Source organism: Archocentrus centrarchus, chromosome 13, assembly GCF_007364275.1.
Source record: "Archocentrus centrarchus isolate MPI-CPG fArcCen1 chromosome 13, fArcCen1, whole genome shotgun sequence".
NCBI lineage: Eukaryota > Metazoa > Chordata > Actinopteri > Cichliformes > Cichlidae > Archocentrus > Archocentrus centrarchus.
Genome location: NC_044358.1, coordinates 33,941,184 through 33,956,878, shown reverse-complemented (window position 1 = coordinate 33,956,878; position 15,695 = coordinate 33,941,184). Strand labels below are relative to the sequence as shown.

At 42.5% G+C, this 15,695-nt stretch overlaps 1 protein-coding gene across 1 annotated transcript in view; it reads right to left on the bottom strand.

The window, feature by feature from the left end:
- Positions 1–5,670: 5,670 nt before the first annotated feature.
- LOC115790061 (serine-protein kinase ATM-like) overlaps positions 5,671–15,695 on the bottom strand; it is a 25,556-nt gene continuing 15,531 nt past the window's right edge. The window contains exons 40-63 of the mRNA XM_030743715.1: positions 15,578–15,686; positions 15,402–15,490; positions 15,201–15,303; positions 14,896–15,044; positions 14,697–14,801; positions 14,497–14,616; positions 14,171–14,405; positions 13,886–14,059; positions 13,639–13,758; positions 12,822–13,039; positions 12,496–12,703; positions 12,273–12,398; positions 11,820–11,960; positions 11,502–11,640; positions 10,630–10,712; positions 10,349–10,489; positions 8,879–8,995; positions 8,600–8,749; positions 8,269–8,434; positions 7,851–7,937; positions 7,615–7,729; positions 6,632–6,695; positions 6,378–6,520; positions 5,671–6,283 (exon numbers count right to left, since the gene is read on the bottom strand). Of these exons, the coding sequence (XP_030599575.1) occupies positions 6,100–6,283; positions 6,378–6,520; positions 6,632–6,695; positions 7,615–7,729; positions 7,851–7,937; positions 8,269–8,434; positions 8,600–8,749; positions 8,879–8,995; positions 10,349–10,489; positions 10,630–10,712; positions 11,502–11,640; positions 11,820–11,960; positions 12,273–12,398; positions 12,496–12,703; positions 12,822–13,039; positions 13,639–13,758; positions 13,886–14,059; positions 14,171–14,405; positions 14,497–14,616; positions 14,697–14,801; positions 14,896–15,044; positions 15,201–15,303; positions 15,402–15,490; positions 15,578–15,686 (3,286 nt within the window). The 3' untranslated portion in view covers positions 5,671–6,099. The remainder of the gene's footprint in view (positions 6,284–6,377; positions 6,521–6,631; positions 6,696–7,614; positions 7,730–7,850; positions 7,938–8,268; positions 8,435–8,599; positions 8,750–8,878; positions 8,996–10,348; positions 10,490–10,629; positions 10,713–11,501; positions 11,641–11,819; positions 11,961–12,272; positions 12,399–12,495; positions 12,704–12,821; positions 13,040–13,638; positions 13,759–13,885; positions 14,060–14,170; positions 14,406–14,496; positions 14,617–14,696; positions 14,802–14,895; positions 15,045–15,200; positions 15,304–15,401; positions 15,491–15,577; positions 15,687–15,695) is intronic.

The window sequence follows — 15,695 nt, the reverse complement described above, 5'->3', positions numbered from 1 at the left end:
CAATTTAGAATCACCAGTTAACCTAACCCCACTAAGTGCATGTCTTTGGACTGTGGGAGGACACCGGAGTACCCGGAGAGAACCCTCACCGACACGGGGAGAACATGCAAACTCCACACAGAAAGGTGGATTTAAATCATTGTCATGCTGAAGCCAATCAGATGCTTTCCAGATTGTACAGCATGGTGGCTCAAAATCTGACCACACTTTTCTGGGTTCATAATTCCATCAATTTTGACAAGATATCCCAACGCCACTGGCTAAAATGCAGCGCCAACCCATGACAGAGCCTCCACCGTGTTTTACAGATTGCAGTAGACCCTCATTGTTGTACTGCTTTCCCTCCCATTTAAACCAGAAATTTCCAATTTGGATTCATCACCGCAAGACCTGTTGCCACTGATTTCTTTTCCATTTCTTGTGTAATGTGGCATACCTCAGCCTTTCCTCCCTGTTTCCCTTCCTTAAGAATGGATTAGATTTTTAGGCCTGACACTTCTCCTTGTGTCCTCCACTTGTACAGTTTACTTGTTTGTTTTTTAATTACATACTGCACACTGTGCTGAGGTATTTAGCTAATAGATCTTTGGAAATCACCTTGTTGGTGCAAAAATGGGCACAACTCTGGTTTATCTCTTCAGTTAGGTTCCTTTTTTATGCTTATATGATTCATAGGTCAGTGTTAAGTGGCTTAACAAACTAAAAAATACTACTCCGAAAATGGTCAGGTACAAAAGCAGCCAATGTCAAAAAAAAAACTTTGAAAGACCTTCAGAAACCCTGAAGAACTATTGCTTAAGACCACTTTAAAAAAGTACAACAAAGTCTGGCTCCTTGGAAGCAAAATAAAAAAGAAGCATGGGGTGGATTAAGACTTTTGCACAGTACTATATTTTAATTTTTAATCCTCCTTTACAAGGAAAAAACTGTAATTCTGCAAGGACGATAAAGGCAGAGAAGGCTAAAGACAGTTAAAGATAATGTCACAGCTTGGATTAGCCTTTTGACTTATTAAACACTTGAACAAATACGATTAATCACACATAACACTCATATTAAAATCCTAACATGAATCAAGCCCCACTGTGATTCAGTCATACTGTATGTATTATTACATCCAGCCTCCAGGTCAAGCTGTACTATTTAGAGCACCGGTTGGGTAAACCACCTTATAACAGCTGGTCCTCTGAGGAGATTAAATCAAATGTACATATAGTTCTTGTCTGAGTATTCATGCACTGTTACAAATGTCAGAACGAATAAACCTTCATCTGACAATAGATCCAGCCCAGGAAGTATATCATGTTGCCGTAAACTCCCGGTGCATCCTGCCCAGTGCAGCGCTCCCCTGTCACCCATGAGCCACCAAACTCCATCCATCAGGGACACCATAGGGCCGCCACTGACAGCCTGAGACAGAGATCAGGACAAAGAAAGGGAGCACTGACTTAGAGTGACTTTGAGATGCTATATAAGATCTTTTGAGGACAGTTTGAGGTCTTTCATAAATTTCTGAAGTCAGTGAGAAGCACTAAATCATTCAAATAAAAGAGGATATCTCAGTCAGCTGACTCATCTGGGCTCTAGCTTTGCATCCACTGTTAACTGTGTAAACGGTTTGTTACAAGTCACAAAAAAAGAACTGTTTATTTAAAGCTGTTGCCATGCACAGAACATAGTGCAGGACTTGTTCAAGTGTGCTGCAAAGGCAGTTACATAAGAGCATGAAAATGGTTTGAATTCTTTGAAGAACAAAAACTGTTTTTATGCGCTGGGCTGGAAGAACAGTGAACACTATTGAAGTGCATTGTTCTGAGTCTGCATTCGCAGAATGCTTTTCCCACTAAAACTGAAGCATGATAACCCAGAGGGCAGTCACGCTGTAGCCAATTTAATAAAGCATCAGTAATTCAACTTCCTCTTTTTTTCTTTCATTTTTTTTTTTTCATGGCAAGATTTATCTTACATGGCACATACTGGCTCCTGCTTCTGCCTCTCTGACACAAACCGTATCCTGTGATATCCTGCTCTTGTAAGCTGTTGCACTTTTGCACTCTGCAGAGAAACCTGAGCCTCCATCAGGTATGGAGAGCCAGGGTCTGTCAAAAAAAAAAATTAAGTACCACTCACACACTCTCCTTTAAGCTTATATCTGTTTGAAGCAATGCTAATATGCTGTTACATCCAATCACAGTAGACATTATATACTGTAACATGTTAATCAGTAACAGGGTTGAAGATAGTGAGTACAGGACTGTGGTGCCATCCTGTGGTAGCAGGCAGCAATGAAAACCGATACTGATGCAGTGATGCGTTTAACCACAGCTATCTCACCATTTTCTCTGTGACCAAATTGTGTTATCCAGCACTTCTGATGAGCAGGGACTTTCAGAACAACATTTGGGAGGCACACAGGTCCAATATTCCTGGAGCCTGCCAAGGAGTAAATATCTCTGCTGTTGTAAGTTAAACACAGGACAAACTCATGCTGCTAACAACGGTGCCAATGTGTGGGCTCTTACAGGCTCTCTCTCTACACACACACACACACACACCACCTCTGTGTGCACAGCTGATTTCCACAGAATAAGGCTTATACACTCAGATGCAGCTTGCTAGTTAGCTAAATATAATACTTTCTAAAATAAAAGTCCAAAAATACAACCACTGAGGTGCAGTCCACAGTGGTGAATCAACAATTCTCCAAAACCTTTCAACAAAAAGGATTTATACCCTTCGTGGATGCACTTTTTTCAAGAACGTCTTCTCCTGACGAGCAGATATAAGGGGTATATTTTATTCTGACTGCCTAACAATGCCTGGTTTTTAAGACTTTGGGTTGAGATTAATCTCTGTGTTCCGGAAACTGAAAAAAAAAGGACAACTGATTAAAATCTGTTAACATGGGATTAACTTTGCTGAGTGTGCCTGTCGGGGTTGTTCATTCATTAGATTTGTGTAGTAAGCCTGTGGTTGTATACAGTATACAACCCCAAAATTCCTTTTACACAGCTAAAGTTTAATCACAACCTATAACAAAATAGCTTTAGATATTAATAATATATACAGCATAATATACAATATAATATATAGCACAATATAATAATGGACACAACAAATATCTTAATAAGATAAAAACTACTATAAAGAAAATGGCTCAGTTAAACAGAACACAATAAAACAAAATAAAGGAGTTAAATATGCTTTGTTAGGTACACCTTCTTAATGCAAATATCTGATCAGCCAATCACATGGCTGCAACTCAATGCATTTAGACATGTAAACATGACAGCCTGCTGAAGTTCAAACCGAGCACATATTTGAGATGTGATGGAGCAAATCTGGAGCACCTGTGTGAAGCTATCATGTCAATATGTACCAGCCGGGTGGTTCTCAGGTGCCCGGGGCCTTGGGGCCCCATCCTCGGCTCGTGCTGAGATGGCTGACCTCTGGTGTCGGCTGCCCGTTGTCTCTGGTTCTCTGGGGCTCTTGCCCATTGGCCATGGGAACTCCAGCTGGGACCTCCCTCCTCCTTCTTCAGGGTTGGGCACACGGTTATCATCGAAATGTGTGGTCTCAGATCTTCAGTGCTTTTGGAGGGCTGCGAGCAACCTGGGTTTCCTGAGTCTTTCTCTGTCTGTCTCTGGAATTTAAAATTTAAATAAAATACAATATCAAATAGGCAGCACAGTGACACAGTGGCTAGCACTGTGATTCAGAGTAATCAGGGTTAATCGGTGTCTAATGGATCCACCATCCCTGCATACACTGCCCAGTCTCCAGGACTGGTGGCCCTGCAGGGGGGAGAACCAGCAGATAGGGGATTAATACAGGATGAGACAACAGTTACTGAAGGGTGGTGACGGTGGACGACTCGCCTGGTCACACAGTGAGCAGGATTGACTATCTGCTGAAGTAGCAAGAGCTCACAACCTGAAAGAGACCTGCCATGGCTAGGACCCCAGGGAGGCCAGCTGGAGTTCATCCTGCACCACAGTCTGAAAATTAGACTGCTGTTAGAGAGTTTGCATTTTACAGCTACAGGCTTTTATAGAGAAAAAAGTCAATAACAGCATAAATATGAAAAAAGTAACTGTTGAAAACTGTCAACACCACACTGTAATAAAAACAGTGTGATTGTGAGGTCATTTTGGGGAGGCAGAACCTACAGCTTTCAGGCACCGCTTCTGTGGAACCAGCCCTCAGTTTGGATTCAGGAGACAGACACCCTGTTTATTTTTAAGATTAGGCTTATAACTTTCCTTTTTGATCAAGCTCATGGCTATGGCTGGATCGGGTGGCCCTAAACTATCCCCCTAGTTATGCTGCAGAAGGCTTAGATTCCTGTGGGGGCTTCACATGATGCACTGGACATTTCTTCTTCACTCATCACTTTTCACTCTCCATGTGTTTATACACCATTCTGCATTCAATCATTAGTAATTATTTTACTTCGGGAAAACAGCATAAAAATTCAAAAATAAATCTATGAAAACCTTAAATATGATATAATCTGTTGTATAAACTTTGACCTTATTGCTTTCAAAACAGCTGGAAAAGCTGCAAAAACCTCCAGAGGAAATATCAGGAACAGCCATCCAAGTGCCTTCTTCTGACTGCAGAAGTCACTTGGATGAGTGATGAAATGCTTCTCCCACCGAGCATGCTGCGTCTAGATGAACAAAATCAACTTTCTGGCACTTCCTTACCTGGATGCATCAATACAACTACTTAGGTTAACTGTCAGCAGGTTAACAGCATGAATGGGGATAGAAAGAGCATCCCAAAGAGGGGAGACATTCGCCACTCTGTAAAAGAGTTTCAAAGAATTTGTGGATTTCATCATGCTGGGTGGCTGTGGCTCAGGGGGTAGAGCCCTGACTGCTCCAGCTGTATGCCGAAGCATCTTTGGACAAGATGCTGAATCCTGAGTTGCCCCCGATGCATTCATTAGTGTGAGATTGTGAGAAAGCATTTAGGTGTAGATAAAATTGCTGTGTGACTGGGTAAATTAGACTTGCATTAGAAAGCATTTTGAGTGCTCAGTTTAGTAGAAAGCTGCTGTATAAGAACCAGTCCATTTATCTCCATAATTCAGAGAATCTGGAGAAATCTCTAAACACAGAGTACTAAGTTTGAATGGTTGCATCCGCAGGTGGCACTGCACAGAAAGCAGGTATGATCCTGTTGTATTAATCACCACATGAGTAGCATTCAGTAAACACAAATGTCGTGCAGGGTGAATCTTGAGCCACACTTTTGTCCTCTCTGGGCTCCAGCTCACTTAAGATCGATGAGGTGAAGTAAAAAAAAACAAAAGAAAAAAAATTATCCCGTGGTCTGACCAATCAGAACTTCTAAATATTTCTGGAATTAACAGAAGCTTCATCCTCTGGGCTAAAAACAATGGTTTATCAGTGCACGGCTTACAAAGGAGCATCCGTGATGGTATGGGGCAGTGCAGGAACCCAGGGGAAAAACAAACCTGCTTGCAGTCCATTCCTGGCACCCTTTAAAAGCATTTAGTGCTTTATGAACCAAAACTGCTACAAAGGAGGCCCCAAACTGGTATCTTATCAGGGCAAGAATGGGAAAGTGAGTACTGTTACATTGAATGAGTGACAAGAAAATACAGAGAGAAGATTTTAAAGTGTAAATGGCATGCATTGGTCAAGCCAGCATACTTTTGGTTTTATTTAATGATACAGTACTCATTTTACAGAGAGGTACAAAGCAGCTGAATTGGAAACTATATACAAATCATTCTTTTTGTATAAAAGAAAAGCTCATTACATACTGTGCAGGAAAAGAACAACCATTTTAACCGATAATCAGGAGAAATGAAATAAATCCTGGTTGGATAAGGCTTTAAATGGCATTTCACATTTATACATTCATTAGGATGTGTGGCAAAATCAATCACTTCATAACCTGATCAACATTCACATCCATCGGGGTAAAACATAAAACATGTACAGGAAACATGTCAGCCCTCCACACTGGGCTGTGCACAGACACACACAGAGTTCTTTGGTCTTTTTAATATCTTCAAGACTCCAGGTCAGGCGAAACTTTTCACCGATATCACTTTTCCCCAGTCTACACCCAGGCCTGCCATCCTGGGAAAAGTCTGCTGAGGTTTTTGGGGTCCATGGCTTGCTGGATGAGCAGGTTGACCTGCCCTCCCACGCTGAGTACTGTTCCCTCTTCCACTCCCTTGAGCTTCTCCTGCAGCCGCAACAGCACCCGCTCTGCCACCTTGTTGAAGCTCTGACTGTCACTGCTGGAAGGAGTATGAGGGGAAGAGATTTTACAATAAAACAAAACAAACCCACAACCATAACAGCTCAAATTCAGACACTCCTCTACTTGATCACCTGGATTTACGGTTGTTGTCTATGTCATCTCCCCCCATTGTGGAGCTTAGTGTTGCGTTAAGCTCCTGCTGCTCGTCATGCTGCAGGTAGAAGGCTTTCAGTGGGTTCATGGTCCAGTCAAACAAAGGGTCATACAGCAGCACCTATACAGCACACACAAAGACACAGAAACTGACAAAGGCACCACTCAATAATAAAACGTGATATTTAAGAGCAATTAAGTAGGCTTTGGGTAAACTCTCGCATGAATGTACCTCTACAATAGTCAACAAAGCTTCTTGAGAACTCCTCATCACCTCCATCGTCTTCTCACAGCATCTGAAAGGAGAAGACGGACGGAGTTCAGATTATTTACAGTACTGAATGCGTAAAATGCTACTGCACGGCTAAATCACAACAGATTGCCCAATACAGATCTTAATCTATGACTTGAGACAAACTTAATGAAGAAGTTTGCTCATCAGCTTTCCTGGAGGAATCAAAAAAAAGGAAGAGTGCATTTTCTGGGAAAACTCTTATGTACCACAGACTGACCGCATGTTTTCAAGCTCAGATTTCACTTATGGAAACAGCAGTTTGCTGTGACAGAAGTTAGAAAATCACTTTAAGCATGAAGCTTACCGAGCTAAAATTTGGAAGAAAATGCGTATTAAAGACTGACTGAAAAAAGTATTGTGATTGAAAGAATAAGTTATGCCAAAAAAAAGGCCATTACGGTTGCCTTATGTAGTCCAAAAAAAAAGAAATTCTAAAGTTTTTCCTATCGGGACATAATAAAATACATCTCAGACTCTACGGGCCTCAATTAGCATGTTAAAACTTAAAGTTCATGACAGGAGAATTAGAAAAAGAACAAATATGGCTTCTGTGGAATGGTTGTGAGGAAAAAGCTTCTTCTCTCTAGAAAGAACATGACATCAGGCATATCAAACACCTCATACCAACTGTGAGCACGGTGGTGGAGGGGTGATGATTTGGGCTTGTTGTGCAGCCACAGGACCTGGGCACCATACAGTAATTGAGTCGACCTTGAACTCCTCTGTATACTAAAGTATTCTAGAGTCAAACGTGAGGCCATCTGTTTGACAGATAAAGCTTGGTCCCAGAACAGAGTTATACTGCCTAATATAAATCTCTGCAGATGGAAAAAAAAATCTTCTATCTCCTTTTATTGAAGCAGCAAGCAGCATTAGAAATATAATGAAATAGCAACTTTTGAGCATAATCATGATCTAACCTCCTGAAAACTCCTTCCACTCCAGTGATGCCCATACCATCCACAATGTCTCTGGAGAGTCTGAAGGGGACAGTCTCAGGGGTGGGGAGGATCTTCCCCTGCTCAAAGGCCACACCTTAACCAAAAAACACAAAGAAGAAAACGTGACACCCACATTGGTAAAACCTTTTCTGAATAAATAGTGAACTTCTTTGTGTACACTCAATGGATACAAAGAAATAGAAGAAATAGAAGACCTAAATCGATGTGCACCAGTTCAGCAGTCTGTTCGTCGATCAGTATGTTCTGGATGTGTCTGTCACCCAGACCTACGATGTAGCCGACTGTGGGCGGAAAACAGAAGTTAGTTTTTTATGATTATTCTATCACTGTTTGGAGCTAATATGACACACTGCTGCAAATGCATATTTTTTAATTCTTTGTCATAACTCTGGCCATCCATTGGGAACAAAATGTTAATATGCAGAGAATAAAGGTGAAGTTTAATGTACAAAGCAAAGAAGGTTCCATCAATCATCGTAATAATAATAGCTGATGCAAAAAAAATTTTTGTTTCAAGCCACATCAAATATATGTTGTGCATTTGGATGTGGCATTATGTATTTAGAATACATACTATGGAGCGAACATAATATACATTCTCAGATGGTGTACCTATAGAAGAGGTGGCTACACTGCGAGTGTAAGCCAGCCGCTTCTCCATCCACACTGCAGGATCCAGGAATCGTTCCATGCAGAAATACCTAAAGACCGGCCTGAAATTCTTGCACACGTCGTTGTAGCGCCGCAGCTTCTCATCGAACGCAAGTCTCTGAGCATCCTGTAGTGACAGCAAAACAAAAACTACAGGTGTGAGCTTTGGTTTCTGCAGTTCTTCGGAGTATCAGACAAATCTTTGAACCCATAACAAGCGACGTAAGGCAAACAAATTCCTTAGTAACTGCCTTTAGGTGTGTTGTATGTTTTCCATTCAACAACATTATACCATCATCTCCTTTCGGCAGGCTAGGTTGGTCGGGTCCTGGGGTCGGAAGCGTTTGTGAGCTCCTTTAATGGGATCCACCAAAAACTCCCCGATGGGCACCGTGCCAGAGCACCACTCTAACACGCCACTGCGCTGTGAGAAAGGCACCACCTGGAATCAAGTATATGAGCACAAGCTTTTTTTTTTTTGTTGCGTTGTTGGGTTTTTTTAAACAATAAAGAGAGAAAGAGATTGAATAAAAATATGCAACAGAGCCACAGATTTGTGTTTTTGGGGAACCTTGTATCGTCTGATGTTGAGCTTCCTCTTGCGAGTGTCTGTATTGCGCTGCAGCAGCATAGAGCACATGCTGAAGACCTGCTGCATCACCGCGTCCTGTCGCAGGTCATCCTGACCCTGTTCATACGGAGAGGGCACAAACCATCATAACATGAAAACCACTGACAGGTGAAGTGACCAACTATCATCATCTTGTTACAATGCAATGCTTTACTGGGATACCCCCAACCTACCCCTCTTAGTTTAGGCAAAACAAGTGAAACCTCAGGCAGAATGGTAATTCATTTCAGTACAATTCAGTTCATTTGTATAGCCCAATATCATATGAGGAGGTTCAAAGGGCTTCACAAGTACAGAAAGATATCAAGGGATAAAAAAACAGACAATGAAAAAGCTAAAAAGTTAACTAACTAGTTAACTAACTAAAAAGTTCATTTACACATTAAAACAGACCAACAAGGAACCCATCAGAAATACACCCATACCCACACCCACAGACAAATATACAAATCGTGTGTGTGTGTGTGTGTGCGCGTGTGTATATACACATCCAACGCTTTGCATTGCGTTTGGTGATGTAAGGCTTGGATGCAGCTACTCAGCCATGGAAACCCATTCCATGAAGCTCTCTACACCCTGTTCTTGAGCTCATCTGAAGGCCACATGAAGCTTGGATGCTTGTATCGACTGACTCTGCAAAAAGATGGCGACCTCTGTGCACTATGCACTTCAGCATCTGCTGACCACACTATGATTTCACGTTGCTGTTGTTTCCAGTCGCTTCCACTTTCTCATAATACCACTAACAGCTGACTGTGGAATATTTAGTAATGAGGAAATTTCATGTCTGGACTTGCTGCACAGGTGGCATCCTATCACGGTATCATCCTATTCACTGAGCTCCTGAGAGCGACCCATTCTTTCACAAAAGTATATTGACCCACAATTTCAACTCTATTTTTGTTTTTTTGTGATTTTGGTATACAACAGCTTAATCAAACTTGCAGGCCAAAGCACAATATAATACTGCTGATATATTTCAAGACATGCTAATGTTCTCTCTGTTGTACAGCTTTTTCAATTAAGTTTAATATTAACATAAAACAAACACACAGATACAAAATTAAGTTACAAGAAAACGTGTCATCGTGACTGTCAAATATTTCAGCAAACGCAAACACTCTCTCGACTTTTCACACACACACACACACACACACACACACACACACACACACACACACACACACACACACACACACACAGAGCAGTCTGCTGAAGGATGTTTTCATTATAAAGGAGTGAAAGTGTGTTTGTCCTGGTACAAAAACTGGATTAATTTTTAGCAATCACAGAACCTAAATGGAAACGAACTGAAGTAAAAAGCGACTTTAATCAGGAAACAAACTCACCTGCGCCTATCGAGGGCATCAAAAGCACATGTAAGACACACAAACACACACGCACGCTTACTTTAACCAGCTGTCTCCTGCTCTTGCCATCAGAGCCAACGCAGTCAATGATCTTGGGCAGGTTGACTCCTCCAGCCAAGTGATAGTGGGGCCGGAAGGACCTGACGGTCACCAGGTTTTCATAGCGGCCGGATGGATCCACCTGTTTACACAATATGATCCAAATAACCTCAAATTAAATTCAATCAATCAAAATATTTCCCCACTGTTATCTTCATCAATTATTTATGAACACTGAAAGCAGCAAAGGTCTAGCTATATACTTCTTAAACTGTATTTCACCTTAATCTCCATCGTGGGTATGACGACCTCCTCAAGATCTTTAATTTGGACGATGGGCTGATCGGCGGGGATGGGAATAGCCTCTAAAATGAAACAAGGACACAAAGGCTGTATAAGAAGCCGGACATTTACTACAAACATTAAGGGTTAAAAACAACAACAAAAAAAAAAAATAATGGAAAAATGGCAGACACAAGGGATGTACTGATGGTTTAATAAGTTACAAAGTCATTAAATGATTGATCATTTTTGAACACACACGTTGACCCCTAAGCAGACACCTGTCAGCTAAGAACAGAAAACTGAGGCTATAATTCACACAGCTCACCAAAACTGGACAACAGAAGACTTGGAAAAACGTTGCCTGGTCTGAGTCTTTAATTTCTGCAGCCACAATCAGATGGTGGTGTAATGCTGTGGGGGGCATTTTCTTGGCACACTTGGGCCTATGAGCATTGTTTAAGCACCACAGCCAACACGAGTATTGTTGCTGACCACAGTGTACCCATCTTCTGATAACTGCTGCCAGCAGGATAACACACCATGTAACAAAGCTCAAATCATCACGGATTCACCTCAGTGACACCAGCTCTATCACAAATGTTTGTTGAAGCAGTCTGCATGCCTAGGTGCTTGGTTTTATACCTTTGGCCATGGGAGTGATTGGAACACCTGAATGCAGTGATTTGGATGGGGGGGGGTGAATACTTTTGGCAATATAGTGTATTGTCATGGCATGAATCTGCAGCAATGCATCATGTCAATATCCAACCCCTTGCTGAATCTATCTACTAGGGAAGCGTGCCCAATGAAGTGGCCAGTGAGTGAAACAAGGATAAAAATCCCTGAATCCTTGTGTATGAACTACTCACTCTTCTCCGTTTTGTGCCTGCTGGCATCCATGTAAGCCAGGGTGATGTAGGCATCACACAGACGTTCAATCCCTCGGATCATCTCGCCTCGCTTCTTCCTGATGGCGGTGATGATTTTCCGAGCCACATCAGAACGCTCCTGCATGAGCATTAACTTTGTTTATTAACAACAAAAAAAACAAACTGTGCTTTTTAAAGAGGCCCTATTATGTGTTTTATTATTTTCTGTCATGTAATAACAAAATGTCATAATTAAGCTCCATATTATCCAGAGAATAATGCACTAGCATGAAAAAGGCACAAAAATGTCAGACCCACCAGATCAAATTGTGACGGCTGACGTGAAGCACTCTTAGACAGCCGGGATGTGCTAAAATTTTCGTCTTTGTTGGCATTGACCAGGGCCAAGATGATAAAGAGCGTGTGGTGAGGGTGCTCCAGAGATGCTCGGCAAATCAGCTATGAGGAGAGACGAGAGCTCAAATCTACTGAGGTGATAACTCACACTGCATGTAAAAGTAATTAATCAAAATCAAAATTTTTTTTTTTTTTTTTTTTAACCTGAAAGAGTTATTAAATTGTTATTTATTTGTGTTTTAATGTACAGCACTTTGTGTCAGCTGTGGTTGTTTTAAAGTGCTTTATAAATAAAGATGGTATGGTATGGTATGGTAAAATCATCATTACAAATAATAAACTGGACACGGCTGCAGCAAACTTTCCATATAACGCTGTTTTAAGTTCACATTAACAAATAAAGTGCTGGGTTACATCACTGAGGACTTCGTGGAATCCCGGATCCTCGGCGACACCAGCTGCCATCTTGGTTCCCATGCGGGCAGCCAGCTGATACATGAGAGGCAGAAACTTGTAGGAAGGGATCCGTTTCACCCCTTTCTGTAACACAAAGCAGGTGGGAAAATTAAAAGCACTGAACGTCTGCTTTGTCAAATATTTACAAGATCCAGCACAGAAACTTAAATGTTTTGCTAACCTTCATCGTCTCATTTACATCTTTAATGGCAGCATTTTCCAGCCAGAGGGAAGCCAGCCGGAACACCCAGGTGTCGTGCTCCTCACCCTGCTCCAGGCACTGGATGTAATTCTCCACAGCCTTACACAGAAAGCGTTTTCTGTCCATCTGCAGGTTAGACAAGGCTTTTTCATCCAGCTCCAGCTCCCTTTGCACTTTTATTGTGTACCTGGGAAGTGAGAGGAAAATAGTGTTTCACTTTGTCTTGAGTGGAGCTGGGCCTCAGCGTAAATCTGATGTATTTGGGTTAGAGATTGAGGATTGAGCTGTAAATGTGGAAAATCAACCTGTTGGAGGTCACTTTATGCTCCCTCATCAAGCCCACTTCCTCCTTGGCCTTCTTCAGCAGCGCCTGCTTGTTCTCAAACTCAGACGACTTCATGTATTTGTCGATGCTCTGGTACTGAGCGTCAGAGAAGCGGGCCAGAGATAAGAAGGCCTCAGTCCGCTGGTTCTGGAGCCTGGAGTCCTGAAGTCCTGATTCCCCCTCTATCACCTCCACTGCCTGAGCACAGATGAGACCTTTATTAATCTCAGCAGTAAAGGGATGTTCACAAACAGAAGTCAGCACCAAAAAATAAAACAAACTTACTGCACCAAAAAAAAAAAAAAAACTGCACTACAAAACAGCGTGACCTGATTCAGATGTATGACACAGACACACACACACACCTATGAATTATTTAATTTTGTCCACATGACTCCGCCATAGCCAGAGGGCATAAACTGTAAACTTGCAAAAGCTTAATATTTATATCTTTGCCTACTCCTAATTTATCTGGACATAAATAAATTATTCATGTGAGGGTGTGTGCATGAGTGCGGGGTGACTGCATGCTGCTAGGCTGATGGGTAATAACCCATTCATTTTTCTAAGGGATTGCTGATATATTCAAGTGTATTTTAGGGTGTTTAGACTTCTGTTTCGACCACCCTTATTGACACAAAAACAAAATATCAGAAAAGAATTCTAACCTGGAGCCACTTTGTTCATTTCAGGAACTGTGCATGTGTGAAAATGGTTAAACTTGGCTGATTTCAAGTCCCATAACAAGGCAAAATCCTGACCCATTATCTTTTAATAAAGCTTTGACCACTTCTTACCCTCTCCAGATACTTCTCCAGTATGACTCCCGGACTTTCCAGGCAGGTTTCAGCCAGCCAGTTACCACACAGCCTGAGGCACTCGGTGTACACCGGTGCCAAAGCAGGATTTAAATCCACCTGTCCAGCACACACCAAAACAGCTCAATAGCCCATCTTGATATTTTGGATTTAGCTTATGTAATCTTACTATGTTGCATTAGTTACAACTGGAAATAAAAAGGAATGCACACTGTGTGTGTCTGACCTTTTCCTCTAGGCTGTGTATCATCTGTCTCAGCATGCCCAGAGCCAGACCCTGCTCTCCCTTTGCCCAGAACACCTGGGCCTCCTCCAGCTGCCATGAAGACACGGGCAGCGACGCCCAGGTCCTCCCACCGCCAGCATGCTGGTTCATCTGGTAGACTGCACGCTCTGCCAGCTAGAAAGAGTTCAAAACACTCTTAAGATGTTACAAGTAACCTTCATATACGATATTCACTCAGTAGATAAAAGGAAAACACTGTGTTAAACCTTCACATGTGGATGCTACCTGTGTGTTTCCAGCCTTGCGAGCTAACCGACAGAGGTCCATGAGGTGGTCAGTGAGCACAGAAGTGAGGTACTGGCTGCTGTCGGGCTCTCCCACCCTGGATAACAGGGTGTGGTGGGCCACAGAGCGAACAGCTAGAATGGGTTCCACCAAAGCAAAGTCACTGTCAATGAGGAGCTGGGAGTGCTGCCGCCACTGCCTGTAAACTTCTCTCAGGACCACATCTGAGAAGGGTCTGATTTTAAAAAAAGTCAAAACATCAACATTAAGTCCTGAGGAGAGCGCCATGTGTTACTGACTGTGTGATATGTTTTTACTGGCGTCACCTGGAGAATAGCTGTTTAACACTCTCCAGCTCACTGATGCTCTGCAGGTTCCTGAGAGCTGGATACAGAGATGACACAGCCTCCAGACTGCCTTTGCAGAGCTCTTCCACCTCAGCACCCCTGTAGAAATGCACAAGCGTTAACACAGAAATAATGCCGTTGCACTGGGGGGGTAAAACCTGGCATTTTGTCCAACATACCTGGCCTGTTTCAGAGTTTCATCAAATGTGGAGAACTCTTTGTCCCTGAGTGCTTGCAGGGCACAAAACACAGATTCATGGAAGCCAGGATTGGATTTCTCACTCCTGTTACAGCAAGATATATGGAGAAAAAATAAAGTGTACCTTCTACCTTCTGTGAGATAATGGTCTTGTTTTGTGCAGCACATGCTCCCCTCACCTTTCCGACAGCTCAAAATCCCACTGGGTGTTCCTCCAGGCTGCCTGAAAGCGAAGATCTCGCAGCTCAGCTCCCCACTCAACCCCTTCACTCTCAAGACCCCTCATGTAGGTGGCAAGGATGCTGCTTAGTCCAAAGTTCTGCAGACCCTGTTGGCACGAGATTGTATTGCACTGTGTTACAGAGTGACACTTAATATAGGAGGCAAAAGATCTTAATTTAGGCAAATGGGGAAAACCTAAACCAGCCTCTGGAGGCTTCACCATAATATAACTTCTTGTTTGTGGAGATGAGACCAATCATACCTCCACGATGCCCACTTGTCGAGTGACCTCAGGCAGAGTACAGTGAAGGTCGTAGGAGGTCAGGGCCCTTCCCCACATGGCCTCGTGTTCATAGGTGCGAATCCTATAAATTCATGTGCCAAAACATCAGTAAGACTGATAATGACTGAATCCTGGAGGGAAGAACTGATAATGTGAAAGATTCTAGTGAAAATTTTCTACCTTGTCAGGGGACTGGTCATGGTCTCTCCACCACAGCCATACAGACTATCAGGCTCTCCAATGCTGCGATACACCTCAATCAGCAGCTCCTGCAAATATGCGACAGTTGTGATATATAGAGATATATAGAAAACAAAACTGCCAATGTTCCAATGTATCTAACATGAAGAACAGACCTGCAGACTGATATTGGTGTCTTCAATGCTCTTCTCGGTCAGGCTGGAGATGGTGAAGGTCTGGCTGTTCCCTTCAAAATTTATTTTCCGTGTTGCTCTGGATTTGGTTCTGCAGATG